Genomic DNA, 27,541 nt, shown 5'->3' with positions numbered 1-27,541 from the left:
CGTTAACCCTGACCCTGAATCAAGGGAAGGATCAGTCGGTAAGTGTTTTAAACATGTAAACATTTATTTTGATCAGAACAGGAATGGAATATTAACAATGGGTTTTTCATGATTTCTTTGCCCTAGGCGCTTTACTTTTTAGTCCTTGCCAGTGCAGCTACTGGAAAATTGTGTCAATATGTCCGGGGATAGAGCAGAAATCCTCCTGGGACATCTCCACGAAGCTCTCCTGGAGGTAATTTGAAAGCCTTTGCATTAGATTCCTGGGGAGAGCGGCCTTATTGCGTCCTCCATGGTAGGAAACTTTTCCGCGCCAGGCTAGCAGCAAGTACTCCGGGATCAGTGCCTCGCACAGCATGGCTGCATACGGCCCTGGTTTTTGCTGGCATTCACGCAGCATGTGGTCTTTCTCTGTGTCCGAGATCCTCATCAGAGTGATATCACTCATGGTGACCTGCTTTAAATTAGGGGAATGTTAGTATTGGGACTGATTGCCTGTTCCTTTACATAAGTGTGACCGGCGGTTTACAGCCACGCGGTGGAGGCGGGACAGGGGCAGCATACAGGGATCTTTCCCGGGGACAGCCGCGAGAGGGGTGGGACAGGGGCAGAGTTCATGCTGGTCGGATTGCCGGCAGCAGGAACTGGCCAACGCTAGGGGCATTGCTTTGAACGTGAAAGGAGGGCACTGCTATAAATTAAGCTTTCAGCAGCCAAAAGTCTACGGCTTACCATGTCCGCCTGCTACCCGAATTCCGCTGTCCTGCCCCGCTTGTGTGATCTGTACTCCAAGACCCCAGGCACTGAATGGGAAGGCCGAAAATTCGACCTTTTCCTGAGTGCGCATGTGATAGGTGCTGTGCATGGTCTTGTTCACAGAGAAAGACTATGTTCATTATTCACAAAAATGTATCGTTGTGAGGAATTCACTCCCTTTTTCCCATCCCACAGCTGCGAGTGTCTCCCGACCTACCCCGGCATCCCCCTCCCAGAGGCTGGCGCAGATTAGGCGCCGAAAGAGAAGGACACGGGACGAGATGTTCTCCGAACTTATGGGCTGCTCCCAAGCCGAGGCGGCACAGCAGACCCAGTGTAGGGAGAACATGTCGCAATACCAGCGATCACACAGCGAACGGGAGGACTGGTGGCGGCAGGAAGACCAGCAGGCGACTCAAACGCTGCTTGGACTAATGAGAGAGCAAATGGACACGCTCCGGCGCCTTGTAGATGTTCTGCAGGACCGGAGGCAGGAGGACAGAGCCCCGCTGCAGTCTCTCTCTAACCGCCCTCCCCCGCCACAAAGTCCCAGCCCCCCCTCACCCAAAGTCCCAAGAAGGAAGGGCGGCAGGGGCCGTGAAAACAGTCACTCCACCCCTGCAGACTGCTCAAGTACCAGACGGCTCTCACTCCCAAAGTTTTGATAAGTCCTTTCCTTCACTCCAAAAGCACCTCACCCAAGCCCCCGTCCCAGTGTCATCCCCTAACTGTGTAGTTGTTAATAAAAAATACGTTTCTGTTAATTACTGTTTCCGTCAGGTTCTTTTAGAGGAGAGTGTGTCTCAAGGGGGGAAAGGGGGTTGGTAATTGGAGAGGACAGTCACCTTTACCAGGGTACAGACACGGGGGCAGGTTCAGCAGCAGGTCACACACACATTGCAGTCACTAGGCACCCTTGTCAGTCTGGGAGGTGGTTTTCATGTTCTGTGTGGGGGGGCTATGTGAGTTTGTGGCGGGGGAGGGCGGTTACAGATCTTATGCAGCGGTCCTTAGCCTGGATGACAGAGCCACGCAGCAGGGGATCTGTAACCGTCCTCCCCCGCCACAAAGTCACATAGCCCCCACACACAGAGTCCCGAAAAGGAGGGGTGGCAGGCTCCGTTGAAACAACCAGTCCACCACTGCGGACCGCTCTAGGAGCAGGAGCCTGTCATTCCTCAAGTTTAGAAGCGTCCTTTCCATCACTACACCCGCTCCCCACCACAGTCTGCGTCCCAGTTTCAACCCTTTACCATGAAACCCTTAATAAAGAAAACAGTGTTAATGAACAAAGTTCCATTTATTTTATTTTTAAAGGTGTGTTGGAAGGGGGGCAACGGGGTGAAGGGGGTATGTAACCGGAGAGGATAGTCAACATTAAGTGGGTAAAGAAACAGGGTCAGGTTCAGCTTCTCTTTAAACAAACTTAATAGTCACAGGTTACCCTGCTCACTGTGGAACCTAGCTTTCAAAGCCTCCCGGATGCACAGCGCGTCCCGCTGGGCTCTTCTAATCGCCTGGCTGTCTGGCTGGGTGTAATCAGCAGCCAGGCGATGTGCCTCAACCTCCCACCCCACTATAAACGTCTCCCCCTTGCTCTCACAGAGACTGTGGAGCACACAGCAAGCTGCAATAACAATGGGGATATTGGTTTCGCTGAGATCAGAGCGAGTCAGTAAGCTTCTCCATCTCCCCTTGAGACATCCAAAAGCACACTCCACCACCATTCTGCACTTGCTCAGCCAGTAGTTGAAGAGTTGTTTTTCACTGTCCAGGGAGCCTGTATAGGGCTTCATGAGCCAGGGCATTAGCGGGTAGGCTGGGTCCCCGAGGATCACTATAGGCAGCTCCACATCCCCAAGAGTTATTTTGTGGTCCGGGAAGTAAATACCTTCCTGCAGCCGTCTAAACAGACCAGAGTTCCTGAAAACACGAGCGTCATGAACCTTGCCCGGCCATCCGACGTTGATGTTGGTAAAACGTCCCCTATGGTCCACCAGTGCTTGCAGCACCATTGAAAAGTAGCCCTTTCTGTTAATGTACTGGCTGGCCTGGTGCTCCGGTCCCAGGATAGGGATGTGAGTTCCATCTATAGCCCCACCGCAGTTTGGGAATCCCATCGCGGTGAAGCCATCTATGATGACCTGCACGTTTCCCAGGGTCACTACCTTTGAGAGCAGTAGCTCAACAATTGCGTTGGCTACTTGCATCACAGCAACCCCCACGGTAGATTTGCCCACGCCAAAGTGGTTCGCGACTGACCGGTAGCTGTCTGGCTTTGCAAGCTTCCAGAGGGCTATGGCTACTCGCTTCTGGACAGTCAGGGCTGCTCGCATCCGGGTGTCCTTGCGCTTCAGGGCAGGGGACAGCAACTCACGAAGTTCAAGGAAAGTTCCCTTACGCATGCGAAAGTTTCGCAGCCACTGTGATTCATCCCAGACCTGCAGCACTACGCGGTCCCACCAGTCTGTGCTTGTTTCCCGGGCCCAGAATCGCCGTTCCACAGCATCAACATGACTCATTGCCACCATGATGTCCATGGCGCGGGGTCCCGTGCTTTGCGAGAGGTCTGTGCCACTCTCAGACTTAATGTCCTCACCACGCTGCCGTAGCCTCCTCGCCCGATTTCTCAGCATCTGCCTCTGAAAAAGGTGGATGATAAGGTGCGAGGTGTTGACAACGGCCATAACTGCAGCGATGGTCGCAGCGGGCTCCATGCTCGCAGTGCTGTGGCGTCCGCGCTGTCACTCACCAGAAAAGTGTGCGAACTGATTGCCCGCCGGCGCTTTCAGGGAGGGAGGGCGGGAGTGACGGTTGAATGACGACAGTTACCCAAAACCACCCTCGACACATTTTTTTCCCCAGCAGGCATTCGGGGCTCGACCCAGAATTCCAATGGGCAGCGGGGACTGTGGGAACTGTGGGATAGCTGCCCACAGTGCACCGCTTCCAATGTCGACGCTTGCCCCGTTAGTGTGGACTCACAAAGTCGAATTACTGTTCTTAGTGTGGATACACACGTTCGACTTTGTAATATCGGTTCCACTAATTCGATTTAAGTAAAATCGAACTACTCTCGTAGTGTAGACATACCCTCAGTGTTGTCATAGCAAACTTGCAACAAAATTGAGCTTTTAAGGTTACTAAAGGAGTTTCCTAGATGCTATAATCTACCAGAAGATCTAAAATAATGGGTATAATGGGGTCTCCCATGGCCGTTGAAAGTTTAAGAGGCCTTTCCGAAGCTACTGCATACATTTAAAATATTTTTAGAAATAAAACATTTAAAGCTTCTAAATCCTAAATTTGCTTTTTTTAATACCCGGAAAGTCCTTGACATTTTGTTTTTATGAATAAAATTTTATGACTCAGACTCATAGACTTGAAGGTCAGAAGAGACCATCATGATCATCTAGTTTGACTTCCTGCACATTGCAGGCCACAGACCCTCACCCATCCACTCCTCCTCTAATAGACCTCTACCCTCTGGCTAAGTTACTTAAGTCCTCAAATCATGGTTTAAAGACTTCAGGTTACAGAGAATTCACCATTTACACTAGTTTAAACCTGTAAGTGACCTATGCCCCATGCTGCAGATGCAGGCAACCCCCACCCCAGGTTTCTGCCTATCTGACCTGGGGGAAAATTCCTTCCTGATCCCAATATGGCGATCAGTTAGACCCTGAGCATGTGGGTAAGATCCACCAGCCAGACACGTGGGAAAGGATTCTCTGTAGTAACTCAGAGCCCTCCCTATCTAGTGTCCTGTCTCTGGCCATTGGGAATTTTTGCTACTGGCAGTCTGCCATTGTAGGCGGTCTCACCATACCACCCCCTCCATAAACTTATCAAGCTCAGATCTAAATGAGATGGTGTTTAAAATGCTGATCGCTTGTCTATATTAGCACTCCCACGACTGTTAGCACCAACATAACTACTGTCTCAGTTTGAACATTGAGAAATTTCTAATTGTTATTTTTTCTCAACAAAATATGCCATGATATGATAGAGTGGGGAGGAAAAGAGGGATGGATCTATTCATCCATCCAACATTGAAATGGTGAGCATATTATACATTTAATATTGCTAATTATATAAAATGTCAACAAACAAAAACTAAACTGTTTTACAATTAGACATTAAGGTAAAAAGTAATATTTTATTAGTTTTACAATCAGAGTTAAAAATCCACAAAACAGATTATTTGCAGGGTGAACGCCAGAGATTAATGATGACAACAAAAAAGTCTTGTGAGGCAAGACTGCCATTTTGATAAAAATATTAGGATTTAGATAGAAGCATTTCTGTAGAGATCCAGTATATAATTCCTGTGGTATAACTAAGTTATACTTTATTTTGCTTTTGTGATCAAAATTTGAAATCTGAAATTGGATTTAAGTAGGATTTAAAAGTGTCTACAAAAGTTTTATAGCAGCATCCATCACATAGCTTTAAAATTGAAAAATACCTTAAAACTGTAATACAGTATTAGAAATATCTAATAAAACGTGTCTATCAAATTTACTCTATTGACCAGTTACATGCATAAATTTCACTTGTCAGAAACTGGTTCATAACACAGCATAATTTTAAAACTGGTCTCTGTTTGGCTGAAAAATGGAAGTAGAACAGATGGTCAGTACTAGACTGAAGAAATGCACCAGACTCCATCAGTTAAACTGTGGTTCTACTCCGAAAAGTGACCCAACGGCTTCATCAATGTTATCAAATCCTCTCAGATGGCAAGCAATTTTAACGATTGTATTTATTTAACTACCAGCCCTGAAAATTTACTGTGCGCTCTGGCAGTTAAGTTGTGTTCTTCCTTTCTCACACATCACCATCACCATCATCATCTTTAAAACATTCTATAGGCCAAATTTTCCCTTCAGTTAACCTTTGTGCAATCTGTGTTATCTTCAAAGGCCTCAGTGAATTTAACAGGAGTCTTGTCTTTCCATTAACTTGGAGTCAGCCTCTTCCATTGACTTAAGTGGGTATTGGATTAGGCTTTAAATGAGGCCTTTAGTTACACTGTACGCCATCAGTTTTCACTGGGGTCTCAGAAATGTAAGAGGACATCCTTTGGCCTACAAAATATTTTACTGGCAATGTGTGAAAGGGAAAGAAAAAACGGTTACCTACCTCTCATAATTGTTGTTCTTTGAGATGTGTTACTCATGTCCATTCCAAGTAGGTATGTGCATGCCAGCGGTACCCATCGAATCGCTGTGAGCCCCCTTGAGTTGCGCCTCCATGGCAGCTTATATAGGTCCCTGCCGACCCGCGGCCTCTTCAGTTCCTTCTTGCCAGATACTCTGACAGAGGGGAGGCGGGTGGGTATAGGAATGGACATGGGCAACACATCTCGAACAACAGTGACGAGAGGCAGGTAACTGTTTTTTTTCGAGTGCTTGCTCATGTCAGTTCCAAGCAGGTGACTCCCAAGCTTTAACTAGGAGACAGGGTCGGAGTTTATAGGATCGCTGATTATAGCACCGCTCTGCCGAAAGCTGCATCATCTCTGGCCTGCTGTGTAATGGCGTAGTGCGATGTAAAGGTGTGGCTCATTGCTACCCTGCAGATGTCCTGGATAGGAACTTGAGCCAGGAACACCGCTGAGTATGCCTGCGCCCTTATGGTGTGTGCTGTCAGCACGGGGACAGGTATCTTTGCCAAGTCATAGCATGCCCGGATATAGGACGTGATCCAAGAAGAGAGCCTTTGGAACGAGACTGGAAGCCCCTTCATACACTCCACAATCGCAATGAAGAGTTGTGTTGATTTTCGAAATGGTTTTGTTCTTTCAATATAGAAGGCTAATGCTCGTCTGACATCCAAGGAGTGGAGCATTCGTTCTAACGTGGGCTTAAGAAAGAACACAGGAAGAAAAAAGGACAGTTACCTGTTCCGTAACTGGCGTTCTTCGAGATGTGTTGCTCCTGTCTATTCCACAGTAGGTGTGCGTGCTCGCCACGTGCACCAGTGCCGGAAGTTTTTCCCTTAGCAGTACCTGTACAGGGGGAGCACCATGGCGACCCCTGGAGTGGCGCCTGTAAATCGCGCTATATGGGGAGCTACGGGCTCCCCCCACCCTCGGTTCCTTCTTGCCGGACAACTCCGACAGAGGGGAAGGAGGACAGGGTGTGGAATAGACAGGAGCAACACATCTCGAAGAACGCCAGTTATGGAACAGGTAACTGTCCTTTCTTTTTCGAGCGATTGCTCCTGTGTATTCCACAGTAGGTGATTCCAAGCAATATCTGTTGGAGGTGGGTAGGAGTTCACGATGGTTCGGGACAAAGTACCGCCCTGCCGAACCCGACGTCATCCCTAGACTGGGAGACCATCGCATAATGCGAAGTAAATGTGTGAACTGAGGCCCACGTGGCCGCCCTACAAATGTCCTGGATGGGGACATGGGCGACGTAGGCAGCTGATGAGGCCTGAGCCCTCGTATAGTGTGCCCTTACAATTGGTGGCGGGGGAATCCCTGCCAAAACATAACACGTGCATATGCACGAGGTGATCCAGCGGGAAAGCCGCTGGGTGGAGATGGGTTGTCCCTTAGCTCGGCCGAGGCAATAAAGAGTTGAGAGGATTTCCGAACGGTTTAATCCGATCCAGATACAAAGCCAACGCCCTAAGCACAGCGAGCGTGTGGAGGCGGCGTTCCTCATTAGAGGAGTGGGGCTTAGGACAGAGCACCGGGAGGAAGATGCTCTGCTCCATATGGAAGGCGGAGACCACCTTTGGGAGGAACCTCGGGTGTGGGCGGAGCTGGACTTTAGCCCTATGGAAAACCGTATAGGGGGGTTCTAAGGTTAAGGCCCTGAGTTCCGAGACGCATCGGGCCGACGTGATCGCCACTAGGAAGGCCACCTTCCACGAGAGGTGCGACCACGAACACGTGGCCAGGGATTCAAAGGGGGGGTCCCGTGAGACGGGACAAGACCAGGTTGAGGTCCCATTGCGGCACGGGGGGCCTAGCATACGGGAACGAACGGTCAAGGCCCTTCAGGAAACGGGAGATCATCGAGTGGGAGAAGACCAAGTGGTCTTGCACCGGCAGGTGAAAGGCTGATATGGCCGCCAGGTGCACCCTGACTGAGGCAGGTGCCAGTCCCTGGGTCCTAAGGGATAAGAGGTAGTCCAGGATAAACTGGAGAGGTGCGGCGGAAGGGGACACTCCCCACTCACTCGCCCACCTGGCGAACCTGGACCACTTCACCATGTACATCCGACGCGTGGACGGTTTCCTGCTTTCCAGAAGGACTCGCCTTACCTGCTCCGAACACCGATTCTCCTCCTCATTCAGCCACGGAGCAGCCACGCTGTAAGGTGAAGCGCGGCCAGATTGGGATGGAAGAGGCACCCCCCGTCCTGGGAGAGGAGGTCCGGGCAGAGCGGCAGGGCCCTCGGGAGGGCCACTAGGAGGCGTAGGAGGGGCCCGTACCAGTGCTGGCGGGCCCACGCTGGGGCTATGAGAATTTCCCTCGCGTTGTCCGCTTTCACCTTCTGAAGGACCTTGGCGATGAGGGGGAACGGGGGAAAGGCATAGAGGACCTGGCCCGACCAGCTCAGGAGGAACGCATCGGAGATCGTGCCTTCCCCTTCCCCTCCCCCTCCTCCTCCCCCTCAGCAGAACCGGGAACAACGCCGGTTCTGACGGGTTGCAAACAGGTCGATCTGGGGAGCTCCCCACTCTTGGAAGAGCCGGTGAGCGATCTCCGAGTGGAGCGACCACTTGTACTGGGGGGAAAAGACCCTGCTGAGGCGGTCCGCTTACGTATTGCGGACGCCCGGGAGGTGAGCCGCCCTCAGGGAGGTATCGTGGGCTATACAGAACTCCCTTAGGTTCAGGGCTTCCTGGCAGAGGGCTAGGGAGCAAGTCCCGCCTGGCCTGTTGATATAGTACGTGGCGGCGGTGTTGTCCGTGAGGACTCTGACCACCTTGCCACGGAGGTGCATGAGGAACGCCACGCATGCCAACCAAACCACCCTGAGCTCCTTGACGTTTATGTGAAGGGGCAAGTCCGGGTCCGACCACTTTCCTTGGGTTTACATGTCCCCCGTGTGGGCTCCCCAGCCCAGGTCCAAAGCATCGGACATCAGGTCTATGGACGGGTTGGCCTCCCTGAAGGGAACCCCTTGCAACATATTGATCGGGCAGGACCACCATAGGAGGGAAGCGAGTATCAGGGACGGGACCGTGAGAACCTTGTCCAGACCGTCCCAAGCTTGGGAGAACTGGGAGGCCAGCCATAATTGGAGGGGCCTCATACGGAGCCTGGCATGGCAGACCACGTAAGTGCACGCCACCCTGTGTCCCAGAATCCGAAGACATGCCTTCGCCGTGTTCACCGGGAAGGCCATGACCGAGGCGATGAGATCCCTTAGGGTCTCGAACCTGTCCAGGGGGAGAAAGGCTGTGGCCCTGGAGGAGTCCAGCAGAGCCCCAATGAACTCTATGTGCTGAACGGGCACTAATGTCAATTTGGTCTTGTTTACGACCAGGCCTAGATCGGCGCATATCGAGAGGAGCAGCTCTACATGGGACTCCACTTCAAAACGGGACTCCCCCTTGAGGAGCCAGTCATCCAAGTAAGGGAAGATTTGTACGCCCTCCCGCCTGAGGTAGGCCGCCACCACAGACGTACATTTCGTGAAAACCCTGGGAGCCGTGGATAGGCCAAAGGGGAGGACCGTGAATTGGTAGTGGTCCATCCCCACCATGAATCGGTAGTGGTCCATCCCCACCATGAATCAGAGGAAACGTCTGTATCCCTCGAAAATATGGACATGAAAGTATGCGTCCTGGAGATCCAGGGCCGTGTACCAGTCCCCCGGGTCCAGGGAGGGGATACTAGAGGCCAGGGACCCCATGCGGAACTTGGAACGGGTTAGAAACCTGTTCAGGTCGCACAGGTCCAAAATAGGCCTGAGACCCCCTTTCACCTTCGAGATCAGGAAGTACCGGGAGTAGAACCCTTTGCCCTGGAACTGAACCGGTACCCTTTCCGCCGCCCCTAGGTGGAGCAACCGGTCCACCTCCTGACACAAGAGGAGGACATGTTCCAGGTCCCCCGGGGCCATCGTGGATGGCGGGTGATTTGGCGGGGGTGAGGTGAACTGCAACACGTAGCCCTTGGAGATAGTACTGAGGACCCATTGGTCCAAAGTTATGCGGGACCACGCCCTGAGGAAGGCAAACAATCAGTTGCAGAACACAAACTTGATTAATCGGGGGGGGGGGTCTCCCTGGCAACAGGCCCGGTGCCCCCCTGCAGGTAGTCAAAACCGCCTCTTCCCCTGCCTCTTGCCATTAGAGGGACCGGGCTGCGGGGCAGAGCCTTTTGTACGGGGGCTCATATCTGCTCCTCGCAGGCTGAGCCGCAGGAAGCGACTTGGCCTTGTCCTTAGCCGGAGGGACATAGAGGCCCAAGGTCTGCAAGGTGGTGCGGGAATCTTTCATCCCATGCAGCCTGACATCCGTCTGGTCCGCAAAGAGCGCCTTGCCATCGAACGGGAGGTCCTGCATCAGTGATTGTGCCTCCGTCGACAGCCCGGACAACAAGAGCCACGACGCCCTGCGCATGGTGATCGCAGAAGCCATCGAGCGGGCTGCCGCATCGGACGCCGCTTGCAGGGCCACTTTTGCCAATGACCACCCCTCTTCCAGAGCCTTGAAGTCCTTCCTGTCCTAGTCCGGGAGAAGGGGCTCAAATTTAGGCAGGGACTCCCACAGGTTGAAGTCGTACCTGTTCAGTAAGGCCTGGTGGTTGGCTACGCAAAGCTGGAAGCTAGCCGACGAATAAAATTTTCTGCCAAAGGAGTCCAGTCTCCTGGTGTCTTTGTTTTTTGGGGTGGGCGCGGGCTGGCCCTGACGCTCTCTGTGGTTTACCGATTCCACAACGAGCGAGTTCGGTGCCGGGTGTGAATACAGGTATTCATGGTCCTTCGCCGGCACAAAGTATTTCCTATTGGCCTTTTTCGAGATTGGGGCCAAGGAGGCGGGAGTTTGCCACAAGGAGTTTGAAATGTTGGCAATACTCTGGTGCAGAGGCAGGGCCACGCGGCCCGGTGCCGAGGGAGACAGGACGTTAAAGAGGGAATCGGACGGACCCTCCATCTCCTTGGCCTGCAGCTAGAGGTTGGAAGCCACCCGCTTTAGCAGGTCCTGGTGCGCCTTGAAGTCCTCCTGCGGGACCGATGGCGGAGGCACCGCTATGGTGTCGTCCGGTATCGGAGAGAGGGCCCGTACAGAGCCAGGCGCCTCGGTCGGTGCCGGGGCGTCGATACCGAGGTCAGAGTCCTGGCGTGGGTCCACCGACTCGTGACCCGCCGACTTGTCTTGTGGGCGGCCAGAGGAGGCCGATGGAGCCCGGGACGCTCCGGCGACCAAACGGGCCTCCGCTTGGGCTGGCACCTATAGCCACGGTGCCCACTGGCACCACTGTCCTTGCCACGGAGTCCCTTGCCATTGGTTCGGCTGAGCACAGGATGGCAATATGTGCCCCGGCGGAACGGCGCGTGCCGAGGGTGGGTGGACGTGTGCTGAGGCCGAGGTCGCCGAAGAACGCTTGGTGCCGCGGGAGCGGTAGGAGCAGCATCTGTGGCGTCGTCTCCCTTGGGACCGGGATCTCGACGACTATGAACGGTACCCACACTACGAACTGCTTCGGTACGCGTGATGGCGATGCAACGCTCGGTGCCCTGACACCGAGGTACCCCGAGGGGAGCCTCTGGCATGGCGCCTAGATGAGCGGGAGCTGGAATGGGAGCGGCGACCTCTGTCCTGTCGAGAGCGGCTCTGGTACCCACATCTAGCAGGTGAGCATTCCCGGTGTGCCTCTCGGTGCCTCCGCTCGCTGGCAGGCAGTGTGGGGGGTCCCCGCAACTCCCGTCCCGATGGCGGCCCGTCGAGCTGCGCGTCAAGCGGTGCGGGGAGCGATCTTCGGAGCGGGAACTGCGGCTGCTCAGAGAGGTCTGGTGGGCACCCAAAGGGGGCTTGCCTCGCGACCTAGAGCCTGTGCTCGATTGCGAGCTCGGGATGGGCAGGGACATAATGTCCTTCGCAGCCTGCACCGCCTCCTGCATCGACGGCATCCGTACCGGTGGGGATGCCTGGGTCGACGGTACCGGGCTGCTCCGCTCCACACGAGTCGGAGCCTTAGAGCCCGGGGGGGGGGGATCGAAGGCTGCCCAGCGCGGGACCAGCCTCCCCCTTGTCCTTATCGTGGCGGCGTTGCGAGGCCAAGCTCTTTCCTGGCTTTTTGGCAGGAGAGCGGCGCCGACTGGTCGAAGGGGCCTTGCTACGTACCGACGACGCAGCGGCCGGTGCCAAGTCCAAGCTGCGCACTGGCGTCGGAGTCAGCGACAACTCCATCAGGAGAGCTCAAAGTCTGAAGTTTCTCTCCTTCTTGGTTCTTGGCTTGAACGACCTGCAGATCTTGCAACGGTCGCTGATGTGAGTCTCACCCAGGCAGCGGAGACCCTCAGCTTGAGGGTCGCTCCTGGGCATAGAACGGCGACAGGAGTCGCACGACTTGAAGCCTGGGGCACTGGGCATGCCCCGAGCCCGCTCTATCCACTGAAGAACAATCTATAACGGTACCACTAAGGTCGAGAAGAAGGGCTGCAGCAGAGCTGGAGCACAAAAGTTCCAACTACCTTCACTGGCGGCAAGAAGGAACTGAGGGTGGGGGGAGCCCATAGCTCCTCTTATAGCGCAATATACAGGTGCCACTCCAGGGGTCACCACAGTGCTCCCCCAGTACAGGTACTGCTAAGGGAAAAACTTCCGGCACCGGTGCACATGGCAAGCACGCACACCTACTGTGGAATACACAGGAGCAATCACTCGAAGAAGAATGTCCTGGTTTGCGTGGAATTGTGAAACTACCTTAGGGAGGAAGGCCAGGTGTGGTCGTAACTGCATCTTGTTTTTATAGAAGAACACGTATGGGGGCTCCGCGTTAAGGCCTTAAACTCAGACACTCTCCAGGCTGAAATTACAGCTACCAAGAACGCTACTTTCCAGGAGAGGTAGAGGAGGGAGCATGTTGACAAGGGCTCAAAAGGAGGTCCCATCAGTCTAGAGAGCACAAGGTTGAGATCCCATGGAGGAGCTGGTTGTTTTACTTGAGGGTACAGTCTATCTAATCCCTTGAGGAAGCGGCCCACCATGGGGTTTGCGAAAACCAACCGACTGGCCGCACCGGGGTGGAAAGCTGAGATAGAGGCCAGGTGCACTTTTATTGATGATATTGACAGATCTTGCTGTTTTAGATGCAGCAAAAAGTCTAGGATAAAGGGAATTGATGCCTATAAGGATGGAGTGTGCTTTGGTAATGCCCAAATGGAGAATCTTTTCCACTTGGCCAGATAGGTGGGCCTTGTGGATGGCTTCCTGCTGTTAAGGAGAACCTCTCTAAGAGGGTCTGAGAGCATGTAAGTGCCATGGGGTTCAGCCATGGAGTTTCCATGCCGTGAGATGGAGCACCTACAGATTGGGATGCTGGAGGCAGTCATGGTCCTGGGTGATCAAATCCAGGACCAGGGGAAGAATTATTGGCGTGTCCACTGACGGGTCTAGAAGCATGGTAAACCAGTGTTGGTGAGGCCGCGCTGGTGCTATTAACATAATTGACGCTCTTTCCCTTCTGATTTTCAGCAGTACCTTGTGTACAAGTGGGAAGGGCGGGAAAGCATATAGTAGGTGGTTCCAAGGAAGGAGAAAAGCATCTGCAGGTGAGCCCAGGCTGTGATTCAGGAAGGAGCAAAAATGGTGACACTTCCTGTTGTACTTCGTTACAAGCAAATCTATTTGGGGAAACCCCCACCATTGGAAGATGTTGATAACATCCGGGCAGAGGAACCACTCGTGATTGTGAAATGACCTGCTGAGATGATCGGCCAGCTCATTCTGGGAACCTGGAAGGTATGATGCCTCTAGATGTATCGAATGGGCAATGCAAAAGTCCCACAGCTTGAGACTTCCTGGCACAGGGGAGAGGAGCAAGAACCACCCTGTCTGTTTATATAGAATGTCGCTGATGATGTGTTGTCGGTCAATACCCCTACACATCTGCCCTCCAGATGAGCCTGGAACGTCTGACAAGCAAGGTGGACCGCTCTTATCTCCCTGACGTTGATTTGCAACGAAAGTTCTGCCTGGGACCAGAGGCCTTGAGTCTGCCTAAGTGTGCCCCTTCCCCGCTCCCCTCCCCTTGGCAAAAAAACCCCTAACTAATACTAAGTTTTTAACTATACAGAAACACTAGAAACAGTCCACTAGGGGATCACTTGCCGTAGCAAGAGAAGAACTGCTCCAACAACCGTCACTGGCGGTAAGAAGGAACTGAAGAGGCGGCGGGTTGGCAGGGACCTATGTACACTGCCATGAAGATGCAACTCCAGGGGGCTCCACAGCTGACCCGACGGGTACCGCTAGGAGAAAATCCTTCTGACGACTGTGCACATGGTGCACACACACCTACTTGGAATCGACATGAGTAAGCACTCGAAGAGGAACCCAATTTAACTGGCCCTCATGGTGAATTTGACACTTTTTATTTGTAAACTGAATGGATTTGATAAGGAGTAAGTGAGACATTAAAAACAGAATCCTGCAATACTGTCTTTGCAGAATTATTTTTCAGAGTAAAACTGCACTTAAAATTAGGTCATCAGATTAAATCTACACTACTTCGAATAAAGAACTCTATCACAGGTTCAATGTGAGGCTTTGTCTCAGCATTTAGAAAGAAGCAGAAAGTCATTTTTCTGTGATTGCATTCAATTTTGTAGTAATTCTCAAGTTAAATATAATGTTAAAAGTGTCAAATTGCATGTAGAAAATTGGTAACTTACTCTACTATTGTATCTCGATCTGCTATATCACCAAGGACCATGCGTTGTATTATACCATTGTGTTCTTCCTCAGAAAGATTTTTGTATGAAACCAGAGGAATATTGTACTTTGTTGCAGGCGATGGGTCAACTCCTTGGAGCCATGGATGATTTTCAATCTCTTCCAAAGATGCTCTTCGCTTTGGGTCTCTCTGCAACATCCGTGTAATTAGACTACGAACAAAAAATAAATCTATAAACAAAACGTACTAATATGTTCAGAAAGTAACCATCACAACAGCAACACTAGGAAGAGGACTGTTTTCCTATTGTTACTATCAGCTCATATTAGCCTCTTTTCAGACCTTCCAGTAAAAATAATGCAAGTACAGTGCGACTGGAAACTGAATCTGCAGTCACAAAAGTATTCTAAATGACAATGCAAAACTGAAATGAATAAAACAACTGAATCATAAAAACTGCAGACATCGTAAACTGCACCATTTCCATTTGATTTACTTGAGCTCTTTCACCTCTACACTCTGACTTTCATTTTCTGTTGGTTGGCACAATACTTTTCACAGTCATGCCCCAAACTAGGTAGCCTTAAAGTGCTACTCCATTATAAATGTTGTTTAATGTTATTAATACATTTTTTTGCTATTGTCATAAAGAGTAAGGAATTACAAAGTATGTAAGAAAGACAAGGTGGGAAAGGTAATATCCTGTATTGGGCCAACTTCTCTTGGTGAAAGAGACAAGCTTTTGAGCTTACACAGAGGTCTTCTTCAGATCTGGGAAAGGTACTCAGTGTCACAACTAAATACAAGAGTGGAAGAGATAAGGAGTTAACACATGTTGCAAGAGACCTTTCAAGGTGAAATGGGTAATTAATAACTCTACAAGTTCACCCACAAGTGATTGGGCGTTTTTATCTTTATCATTTTTCTGTGTGAGTTCACTTGAGAGCATAGTGGCTGTCTCATGTCACCCACAGACCAGGACATACCAATTCTAAGCTGCACCAGCCCCTCATAACAACACATGCAAAACTTGCAGACATAGCCCCACTGCTACAATGATCAATACCCCCACAACAAACCTTTCAAGATCCATGGGCCCTATATGTGTTTATCACACCATGTGGTGCACCTCATCGAGTGCACTAAATGCCCCAATAACAACTGTGTGGATGAAACAAGACAATCACTATGCTCTCAAATGAACTTGTCCTTTTCACCAACAGAAATTGGTCCAATAAAAGATACTACCTCACCCATCATGATGTCTCTAATATCCTGGGATCAACACAGCTACAACAACACTGCAAACAAAGAAAATTGTGTTTTATTTTAAAGTAGGAACCAGGCCCTAGGTTCTTAAGTATCAGCAAGAGGAAGGGGAGCTGTCCCACCTGTAGAGAGAAAGAGCTGAGGACTCTGCAATGACATGCTTTTTCTTTGTGGGTAGATGCTAAATCAAGTGATATGTCTCCAACTGCTGGCAGGCAAAAGTGTAACCCAAGCACAAACTGTCACAGAATGTATAGAGAATGGATATTGTATGACTAGCACATTTCTACTTGCCTAATGTATGCAGAACTTCAGTTTATGCCATGGCAAATGACAGCATTTGCCCCAAATTACCTGCTTTGCACAGGACATAGTGGTGGAGGATGTTTAGTGTTGATGCTCCATTGGAACTTTAGCACTTCAAAATGTAGCAGAAAAGGTAAGGGGCACAGCTATGAAGGAATGCTTGAACTCATGTACCAAGCATGCTAGGCAGGACAACAAAGGTTAATCTAACTACATGTTATAATGCAATGTATACCACAAGTTTGGTTTTTTAAAATATGGGAATCATGATATGAGTAGAGAAAGGAGTTACAAAGGCAAGAGGAAGTCCTATATTGCCTACACTGTTGACTCCTAAAAACTGCCATGAAAAAGGAGGGATATATACTGAATATCATTAGTCTGTCTTTTTCTCTTGTAATTTTTAAATTTCAAAGAGGACAGCTGGGTGGGATACAGGAAAATAAAAGACAGCTTTCTTCTCCTTTGCCAGTATGGTCTCTTTCTCCAAAAGATGTGTTATGCATAGATAGTAGGTTCACAAAGTTTTCACTCTACCTAGTATTGCAGGTACACAGGGGTGCCGAGCTTATTCATCAATTTTGCTGTGCTTTCTGATTCATTACAAACATCCAAAGATGCTTTCACCCAAAGCAGGACCATTTCTATATTATTACTTACTGAGGTTCTTAAAGTCTCTTCCCCAAGAAAAATGGGCAGAAGTGGTGAAAAAAATCACAATCTTTACTGCACATTTAGAATTGAAACCCACCCATGCAGGATCCGGTATTTCCTGATACAGATTATTGACCAGAGGCTAGTAAATATGGCTAGTAAAAATCCTATCTTTTGGGGGAAGAAAAAGACAGGGGAGAGGGAGAGACTGGTGCACAGAATGATCAGACCTACCAATTCTGGTTTTGGCAGTGACAATTTCATTCAATACATTCATTGGAAGGGTGGAAAAATAGTTATTGGTTTATGGGGTCTCAAAGGATTTCTTCTAATAGTGCTCAGCTGATTAATTCTTTCTTGTATACCTTTCCTGGATTGTTAACTATTATACTTCTAAAACATGTGAAAACAACAGCTTTTCTGCATTGCTGATTATGCTAAGTCAGTGGAATCAGCAGAGCCAAATTCAATACTGAGAGCTAGAGCACAAAAAAAAAATAACTATTGCTCACCTATGACACTGAGTGCAGCACTAAAAAATGCACTAGACTACACAGGTCATATATGAACACAGGTATGGCTATTACAGCCAGCACCAGAAAGTGGAAGACATTCACCTGGTCCATGAAAAAGATCAGGCTCTGCTTGAACTCCAGTGTTTGGCATAGGAGGAAATCTTATACAGGCACTAGGACAATGGTCCCCAAAGTGGAGGACAGAGCAGGGCCCAGGCCCGCCCCCACAGGGGTGGGGAGGGAGCACCACCCAGCCTTGCTCTGCCCCAGCTCCCAGCCCCCACTCTCACGCTGTGACTCTGCTCCTGGCCTGGAGGGGCGCAAACACATTACATTACTGGTAAGGGGAGACACTAAAGCAAAAGTTTGGGCACCCCTGTACTAGGATATTCAAGGCATATGGAGTGGTAAAATATTCTGTCATTTACTGAGGACTCTAGCTATGCTTAAAGAAAGAGTCTAACTCAGAAAGAGGGAATCTCACATCATAGGGATCTACATTTAGGGGCTGAAGCCTCCATGCATCAACCTGACTTCAATATATGGGGAGTACCGAACAATTCAAAATCGTCGAAGAGCTGCAGTGAACATTCCAGAATAAACATCTCAAAATGAGTCATGATTCCTAAGTGGCATGTGCTATTTGCATAGATATTTTTTCCTTGACGCCTGGTAAGTTGATTTTGGGATTGCAATTTTAGGGCAAGTCTACACAGCAGCGCTTTAACATGGATTGTGTAGTCACGGCAGAGCGCTGGGAGAGAGCTCTTCTAGCGCTCTAAAAAAAACTACCTCCATGAGGGGTGGGTGTAGCTACCAGCGCTGGTGCACTGGCGTTTTACAGCGCTGAAACTTGCTGCGCTCAGGGGGGTGTTTTTTCACACCCCTGAGCCAGAAAGTTGCAGCACTGTAAATTGCCAGTGTAGACAAGCCCTTAGTAGGAGACAAACAAAAGCCTGATGCCGTCTTCTTGAGCATAACAACTAGTGACAATATCCTTGAACAACTATTCAGACAAATAATGGTTTAATTTACCACCGCCCCAACACAAAAATCTGAGACAACTTTGTGTAATATAAATGTGTGGAGAATCTCAGGTTCAAAACATTTCAAAGGAACAAATTCAATCAACTTTGATAAAGACTGAAAGAGGCAACGAGATTAAAGACGTTGTAGTAATACTGCGCAAGAAGCTACTTAATCAGTGCTAACACAAGAATTAACAAGTTAAGGAAACTGCTGGTAACATAGCAGGGAATTTTAAGCATTGGAAGCTCTGTAAAAATAATATCAATAAAAGCTTCCTGGCACCCTGAGAAACCAGATTCTAGATAATGTGTTGGTAGTATACAATATTTCAATGAATGCTACCAAATTACTTAATATTTTACTTACTCTTTACATTCTTTGGACACATGCGATGGCACTGTGTATTTGCAGTCCATGATCATAGTCAGTGTTTCACTGTCATTTGCTTCTTGGAATGGTGGTTGTCCACATACCAACATGAATAGGATAACACCCAGGCTCCATATATCTGTAAATTATAATACATGTTTTAAACTTATTGCTAGAGACAGAAAAAATACTGCCAATGTAAAGTGTTTGCTAAATTTCCATTAAGGTTTCTAACTAATTTAAACGTTATCATCAGACTGTCTTTATAGGCATTAACGGTGGAATTTACAATTCCTTTGTAAGAAAGTATAAAATACAGTAAGCTCTACATTTTATTGACAGCTTTAGGTTTTTGGATGGAAGGACCAAAATTAATGATTTAAAGCCATGCAGGAAAATATGGGAGTGCATTACAATCTTAAATACATATCTATTTCCTGACACCTCAGTTTTTGCTGCATTTAATACTGAATTTCAAAAAAAGTTATTTTTTTTACATTGTTAAAGCTTTATGATTGCTCATGATTACAATTAATCTTCTGAATTTGTTAACAGAATCCCATCTCATTTTGTGGCAAATGTTTATTCAAAGTCAGAGAATATTTTGCCCATTCAAAACTAGAGAATTTATAGACTACCTTATAACTTGGGTACAGATTACTGAAAACCAGGTTTGTAGCTACTGTATCTGTCCCTTCCGGAGGACTAGAATAAACAGTTTTCAATATTTACATGTTACTGGTTGAAGTACTGGAACAACCTTCATTTTTAAGATTTTGGGGATAATGCATTAGATTTTGTATTTTACTGGTAAATCCCAAATTACATTTCTCTATTCATTTTATTATAAATATTTTAATCCAGTTCACAACTTGTAATTGGTATTATCTTCCCCTTTAAGCAGTTGGGTTTAAATGTTTCTAAATTATTTAGGAACAGTCAAACATTTAATGCAGTTAACATATGGATTTCTAGTAAACACCTTCCAGTTACATCTTGTAGAAAAAAACAGTATTAATTTTCTTATTTCCTGGTAAGGTGACATACACCAAAAGATTAAAAGTAATCATAGTAGTACATCTGAGCATTATGTCACTTTTTTCTACAACATGCAAATGCTTCAATCCATTGAGTGAATTTTAAAAAGTTAACTCTCAGAAGGAAGCACTACTAAGAAACTTCACAAGACAAATGATAGTCAGCAAAGAGATCTGAAGTGTTACAGATAATAGGAGATATGTATAGTATTGGCTAACAGATTATACATAGGAGTGAAGGCAATACTCTAAGGGCTTGTCTTCACTACCCGCCTGGATCGGCGGGTAGAAATCGATCTCTCGGGGATCGAATTATCGCGTCTCGTCGGGACGCGTCAATCGATCCCCGAATCGACGCGCGTAGTCCACCAGCGCAGGTAGGAGTAAGCGCCGTCGACGGGGGAGCCGCGGCGGTCGATTTGCCGCTATCCTCACAGCGGGGTAAGTCGGCTCGGATACGTCGAATTCAGCTACGCTATTCGTGTAGCTGAATTTGCGTATCTTAAATTGATCCCCCCCCCCCGTAGTGTAGACCTAGCCTAAGATTTCAAAAAAAAAATGCTCCATTTTCTGTGGCTTAATCAGGGTACGACTATACTATAAACAAATGGGGGAAAAAACACTGTAGCTGTGACTCTGAGCCCGGATCAACTGACACAGGGTCATGCTATGGGATTAAAAGCAGCAGTGTAGACATTCCCAGTCAGGCCTAGGCTCGGAGACCCTCCCGCCTCACTGGATTTCAGAGCCCGGGCTCCTGCCCAAGCAAGAACATCTATACAACTATTTTTTGCCCCATAGCATTACCAGGGTGGATAAAAATCAATGATTTAAAAAAAAAAATAATAAAATAAACTGATTTTTTTATTTAAATCGGATTTGTTTGATAAAATGCTTTTTGAGGAAAAACCTATCTAAAGGTAGTTTTAATTAAGATACATTATAGCTCAAAGATATCTCATCATGGAATAGGGATTATAAATTCTAATTCTATAGTATGAGATAATATATTCATGTAATGTTTAAGAAAAGTTTTGTAAATGAGTTCCAATAGTTCATGGATTAGGGACCCAATTTTATGGGGTTCTAGGGGCTTCTGTATAGTTTATTTAGGTTAATCTTTCTATCTACCCAATGGGACTCAGTGCTCAGTCTAGAAGATACCATCAGAGATGCTTAGTTTTGTAGTTCTCAAACTGTGGATTTGTGTCTCCAGAGATAACATGCTCGTTAACAGCAAAAATGTTTTTAAATAAATATATAGAGGTGAGAAATAACAGACCTCAACGGTATTGTCCCTCTGCAAATTTGTGTACACAGAGTCAATCCCTTACCTCTCGCTAAAAGTGGAAAGTTTCAAAAAGTTCAATGAATAGAAGGTTGTTGGGGGCGGAATAGATCTGGACAAGGAGAAGAAGTCTGGAGATAAATGTGAGAAGGGAGGGACAGGCAGTAGAAACAAAAGTGAAACTGTTTGAGCAGCATATTCCAGAAGTCTTCAGGTCTTTCTGAGTGTAGCCTTCACTAATTTGAGATCTACCATACCATTCTCTCACTAGACTGGAAAACCTATAATGGCAGCAGGCCATAAAAGAGACCCAGTTAGGGAATATTTTAAATGAAGTTCCTCTACCTGTGGGTAAGACAGGCATGCGTGCAAAATGCAAAAAGTGCAACAAAGAAATGCAAGGCCAGGCTGCCCGAATGAAACATCATGAGAAGTGTTCCTTCTCAGGAAGAAGCTGCATTGAAGATGATGAAAGGAACATGTCTGAACATGCGGGATCTTCAGGGTGGTAAACTTTTTTATTTCATACTTCTTTCTTAAGGACTGCCTGTGTTCCTTCTGGACTATTCTTGAATTCTTATGTTTGAGCAAAAAATATAGTTGTTACTCTATGATACTATCATTTTGGATGCAGTTGTGATAAAAAAATAAATAGCTGGAATAGGCAGATCTTCGTTTTACAATTTCACCTTTCAGCGAATGCAATGAGTAATACTAAATGAGCAGTATGGTAATAATAATTAAATAAAGACATTGACTTATTTTGTTTAGGAGAATCCATCCTCAACATACAGGATTCTGAAGACTATCCACCTTCAAGATCACCATCATTTTCTATAGTTTCAGAGTTATCTGCCAATGATAGTGTTTCAGTCACATCATATATGTCACATAGCCACAGTATATCACCTGTAGCAAAAAGAAGAAAAAAAATCTCCATCATCCAGAAACAACCATAGATAAGTTTGTGATAGGAACCAGCAGATTACAAAAAGGTAATTAATGAAAAAATTGCCCAGTTTGTTTATGCAACAAACTCTCTTTTCCATATGATTGAGAACCCACTCTTCATTAACATGGTTCAGTCATTAAGACCAGGATACAGTCCACCCAACAGAGCAGATGTCGCAGGCAAATTGCTGGATAAAGTGTATGAAAGAGAAACTGAGCAGTGTGCAAAAGGTCTAGAGGGTGAAATTGTTAATCTGAGTCTTGATGGGTGGAGCAATGTCCACAATGATCCTCTTGTATGTGCTTGTGTGACAACAGAAGGGAATGTCTTCCTTACAGAAACAATTGATACATCAGGAAATGCACACACAGCAGAATACTTACAAGAAGTAGCAGTAAAAGCTATAACAAACTGTGAAAAAAATTCAAACGTCTAGTACGCAGCTTGATCACAGACAATGCTGCAAATGTATCTAAGATGAGAAGAAATTTAGAAGAGAGTCCCAAGCTAATAACATACGGTTGCAGTGCTCATTTGATGTACCTCCTAGCCAAAGACTTCAGTGTTCCAGAAATAAAGGCTAATGTTGTTGAAATTGCAAAATACTTCCATAACAATCACTTTGCAGCAGCTGCTCTGAAAAAAAGTGGGAAGAACCAAGCTAACTCTCCCACAAGACGTTTGATGGAACTCAGTAGTGGACTGTTTTGAGTACTATATCAAGAACTGGCCTAATCTAATGACAGTTTGTGAACAAAATTGTGAAAAAATAGATGGCACTGTCACAGCCAAAGTTCTCAACATTGGGCTTAAGAGAAATGCTGAACACATGCTGAGTACCCTGAAGCCTATTTCTGTAGCCTTGAACAAAATGCAGGGAAATAGCTGTTTTATTGCTGACGCTGTTGAAATTTGGAAGGAACTGAGTGAGATCTTAAAAAGAGAAATATGCAATGACAGAGTTAAATTAAAAAAACAAATGGGGCAAGCACTATCTCCAGCTCATTTTCTTGCAAATATTCTCAATACTTGGTACCAGGGTCAAACCTTAACTGCTGAAGAAGAGGAGTTGGCTATGACATGGACATCCAGCAATCATCTCTCCATAATGCCAACTATAATAAACTTCAGAGCTAAAGGTGAACCATTCAAGAAATATGTTTGCTGATGATGTTTTAAAGAAAGTCACACCAGTGAACTGGCGGAAGTCACTTAAGCACTTGGATTCAGAGACTGTTGAAGTGATAATCTCACTTTTAACAGCAGTAGCTTCTTCTGCCGGTGTAGAAAGAATATTTTCTTCCTTTGGACTAATTCATTCCAAATTGAGAAATCGTTTGGGACCTGAAAAAGCAGGAAAGCTTGTTTTTCTTTTCCAGATTATGAACAAACAGGAAAATGAAGGTGAAGACGACCGAGTTAGCTGCAGAAGCCAATATTTTAAGTTTCTCATGTTGACCTGGCTGACCTAGTCCATTTAATTTTTTTTTTAAATTTCATTTAACTATTTTAGTTAAAAACAATTTTAACAAAAACAAACCTGATTTTAAAAAACTTGAATGTTTAACTAAATTCAAAAATTTGTATGCTTGTTTTGTTAAAATATTATATGTTTGCTGATGAAGAAAAAAAATCCACAATATGTAATGTTGTTGTTTTAGTTAAATAAAACAATTTAAATGTCTGTCTGGTGATGTTCTTCTCCTAATACAGCATGGCAAGAAAATCCTCCAAATATTAACGATTAACCTGTTGAATTGAAGATATTTATGAAGTTATTGGGAGGTGAACTATCTGCTTCAGTTACCTTTGTTAAATGAAATAACCAATCATTCATTTTCTGATATATCTGTAAAACTAATCTGAAAAGTTTTCAAAATAAATCACTTTAAAAACGTATAGTGTGTACCTTCTAAAAAGGAAACCTACATTTATCTCTGAGTTGTGAAGAATATGTATTAAGCTTATAACAACCAACAAGAATGCACTTTTATGTAGAAATCCATGATTAAATCGAGTCTTCCTGACTAGTGATTTAAATCATGATTTAAATCAATTTGAGCATGACCCCAAGACAGTTGGCCCAGGCTCTGAAACTCCCTGCCATGGAGGGTCATGGGAAGGGGGAGGGTTGCAATATAGATGTCAGAGTAGTTAACATATTCAAAGAGACAACTACATTTCACTTAACTGTGTGTAAATCATATACATTTATTCATTTTTAGAACAATTACTCATGCTGCTAGTTATAAACTATTTATTCTTTATATAGTTTAGCTGAAAAAATAAATAGGAGCAATTCAGCCAAATTTTCTTTAGAATTCTAATTTATGATAAATATTAACCCAGAGAATCATTTGATTTGTGCTAATGATGGCTTGTGAGCTCTATGCTGCAGGCACTGAGCACTGTGGCCTCACTACAGCAATACATGTAAATTCAGTGGGACTATTCACACATTTATGTGCTTCAGTAATTTGCCAGAGTGGTACCAGAGTGCTGAGTACTTTGCAGGATCAACCCCTACAACATTAACTTTTCTAAAAGTTCTACAGGATAGGAGGTAATTTGTAGTGAATGCTTTCCTAGTGTAAGTCTAAACAAGTGATTCTCTTTCACCGTAAAGTTGAGTTGCAAGAAATTTGAAGACGACGTCATGGAGTATTCTTCTCCCCACACACAAATACAGATTGTAAGAGCCCATTTCTATTTATGCATAGAGTACGTTCAGTTCATGTGTTTCATTAACAGACAACTGCATCATTTTCATGAGACTTCAATGTACTACTAAAATGTTTTAATTAACCTACCTTGCCTAAAAATCTTGTTTAAACACACTATCTACGATTTTTCTGTATTTCTATATTCTAATTAGCATTTTAAGAGAGCTAAGCAAATAGTACATCTTCCTCCTTCCCGCCCGAGTCCAGAGCTGGAGCTATCTTTAGAAATTTCATATTGGTATCTTCTTTGCATTTTGTCAGATTTGCAGTGAAAGTGTTCTTAAAATGAACAACATGTGCTGCGTCATCATCCGAGACTGCTATAACATGAAATATATGGCAGAATGCGGGTAAAACAGAGCAAGGGACATTCAATTCTCCCCCAAGGAGTTCAGTCATAAATTTAATTAACACATTATATTTTTAACGAGTGTCATCAGCATGGAAGCACGTCCTCTGGAATGATGGCTAAAGCATGAAGAGGCATATGAATATTTAGCGCATCTGGCATGTAAATATCTTGCGACCCTATGCGAACAGTGCCATGCGAATGCCTGTTCTCACTTTCAGGTGACATTGTAATTAGGAAGTGGGCAGCATTATCTCCCGTAATGTAAACAAACTTGTTTGTCTTAGCAATTGGCTGAACAAGAAGTAGGACTGAGTGGACTTGTAGGCTCTAAAGTTTTACATTGTTTTGTTTTTGAGTGCAGTAACGTAACAAAAAAATCTACAATTGTAAGTTGCACTTTCATGATAAAGAGATTGCACTAAAGTACTTGTATGAGGTGAATTGAAAAATACTATTTCTTTTGTTTCTCATTTTTACAGTGCAAATATTTGTAATAAAAAATAATATAGATTGAGCACTGTACACTTTGTACTCTGTGTTGTAATTGAAATAGATATATTTGAAAATGAAGAAAAACATCCAAAAATCGGTATTCTATCGTTAGTGCGATTAATCTCAATTTATTTTTTGAGTTAATCGCGTGAGTTAACTGCGATTAATCGACAGCCCTAATAAAAGCTGCTAGTAATTAAGTTGGAAAAGGTTGGTTTTTAATACCATCACATGAAAAAAACAAGACAAATTCTTGATCATAGTCAAACTTCAATGAAGTACAGAACTGCCCGCATAATATTTTTAGCATTACATACTTTTATGTTACTAAGGAAGCCATCACTTTCACATATGTACAAAACAAAGAACAGGTTTAACAAAGATCCAAAAACAGGGATTGAAGACTTTTTGCATTGCTTAGATACTTTAACACTTTCTCTGAACATGGTAGCTGCAATAATTCTGTGCTGTCAAAGTTCAGAACTATAAACTATTCCAAACTTAATTAACAATGTTGTATTTTGAAATATTCCAGGCAAATGTGATATTATTTCCTCATAACAATCTGTACTTTTTTACTCTGAGTTTTGTAACATATTGTGTTCTAATGCAACCAGGAAATCACTGCGGGTAGAAACAAAGATGCAGTTTTCACTCCCACCCCTTTCTCTATAAAAACTGTGGTTGAAGAGACAGAACTTTAAGCTCATTGCTCGTCACATCAGAAGCTACAGGTAAAATGACTTAGCCAGGAGTCTCAGGGACACAAATTACTTGCTTGAATTGAACTTTAAGAGTTTTCTGAGAACTAGCAACAGTATCTAAGTGGAAATAATATATCTGAAAGGAAGCCTAAGCTTAACTCCTAAAAGGAAACAGACTATTAGAGAAGATATGAGACCACTGAAAAACTCGGCACACTCCCCTCCTTTAATGTTATAGAGAACTGAGGTCTGAACTCAGTTTACTGACAAGCAAGGCCTTTTGTCTACAGCCTTTTGCAGAGAAAGTAATGCATCTATTGAGGGAGCAGACCTTTACAAAACTATGGCTTTAGAAGAATGCCTAAAATTCTTACTGGCCTACTGCAAGGACAAGAGGAATTGGAAGAATTGAGTTGTTACCAAAAAAAATAAAATAAAAAAAAATCCCTGGGGGGCATCCTTCCCACCCCAAGAGCCATGAGGTTGAAAGCGCCCCTCTAATGCAAGGACATTACTAGAAATCTCTCTTTACTAGGGTAATAGTCAGTCACTGAATGAATTGTGGGCTACATGGAGGGATGTAGAAGAAACGGTCAAAAAGTATGGACATCTGGCAAAATGGATTTCAATGCTTCCCTCTTAAGGTGGCTAAACCTTCACCTAAGCACTCAACTAGTGACCATGCCACAGAGAGAATGAGAAGAAGTGGCAAGCTGACCCACCAACAAATCCAGAAGACCTTTTCAGTGTCCCATCTGTTTTCTTTTCCAGGAGTCTTAGAGAGTGGCATACTTTTCAAGAAAAAGATACCAATTAGTAGACTTTACAACCAAAAGTTTTGCCTACCAAGAAAAATGAGAGAAGGATAGACTAGTGGTTAAGGCATGGACTGGGACTCAGGAAACCTGAACTCAATTCCCAGCTTAGCCATAGACTTTCTGTGTGGCTCTGGAAGTCAGTTAATCTACCCTATGCTTCAGTTCCCCACTTACAAAATGATCATTGAGAATAAAATCCATTAATGACTGTGAGGCACTCAAATACCATGGTAATGAGAGGCAATTAAGTGCTTCAAGAGATAGAGGGAGCTTAGCAATATGGATGGGTAGTGCAAACTCTGATTCAGGTGCTGCCACAGGCATACTGATGGCATTAGAGAAGTGATGAAGTGGGAGTTGACTGTCCAGTTCCAGTTACTTAACAAAAGGGAAGTTCCCC

At 45.8% G+C, this 27,541-nt stretch overlaps 1 protein-coding gene across 1 annotated transcript in view; it reads right to left on the bottom strand.

The window, feature by feature from the left end:
- SNRK (SNF related kinase) overlaps positions 1-27,541 on the bottom strand; it is an 87,568-nt gene that overhangs the window by 8,818 nt on the left and 51,209 nt on the right. The window contains exons 4-5 of the mRNA XM_065399414.1: positions 18,773-18,914; positions 14,632-14,844 (exon numbers count right to left, since the gene is read on the bottom strand). Coding sequence (XP_065255486.1) covers positions 14,632-14,844; positions 18,773-18,914 — 355 coding nt within the window. The remainder of the gene's footprint in view (positions 1-14,631; positions 14,845-18,772; positions 18,915-27,541) is intronic.

This window comes from Emys orbicularis, chromosome 2 (genome assembly GCF_028017835.1).
Source record: "Emys orbicularis isolate rEmyOrb1 chromosome 2, rEmyOrb1.hap1, whole genome shotgun sequence".
Classification (NCBI taxonomy): Eukaryota; Metazoa; Chordata; order Testudines; family Emydidae; genus Emys; species Emys orbicularis.
This window is presented reverse-complemented; position numbering and strand designations above follow the sequence as displayed.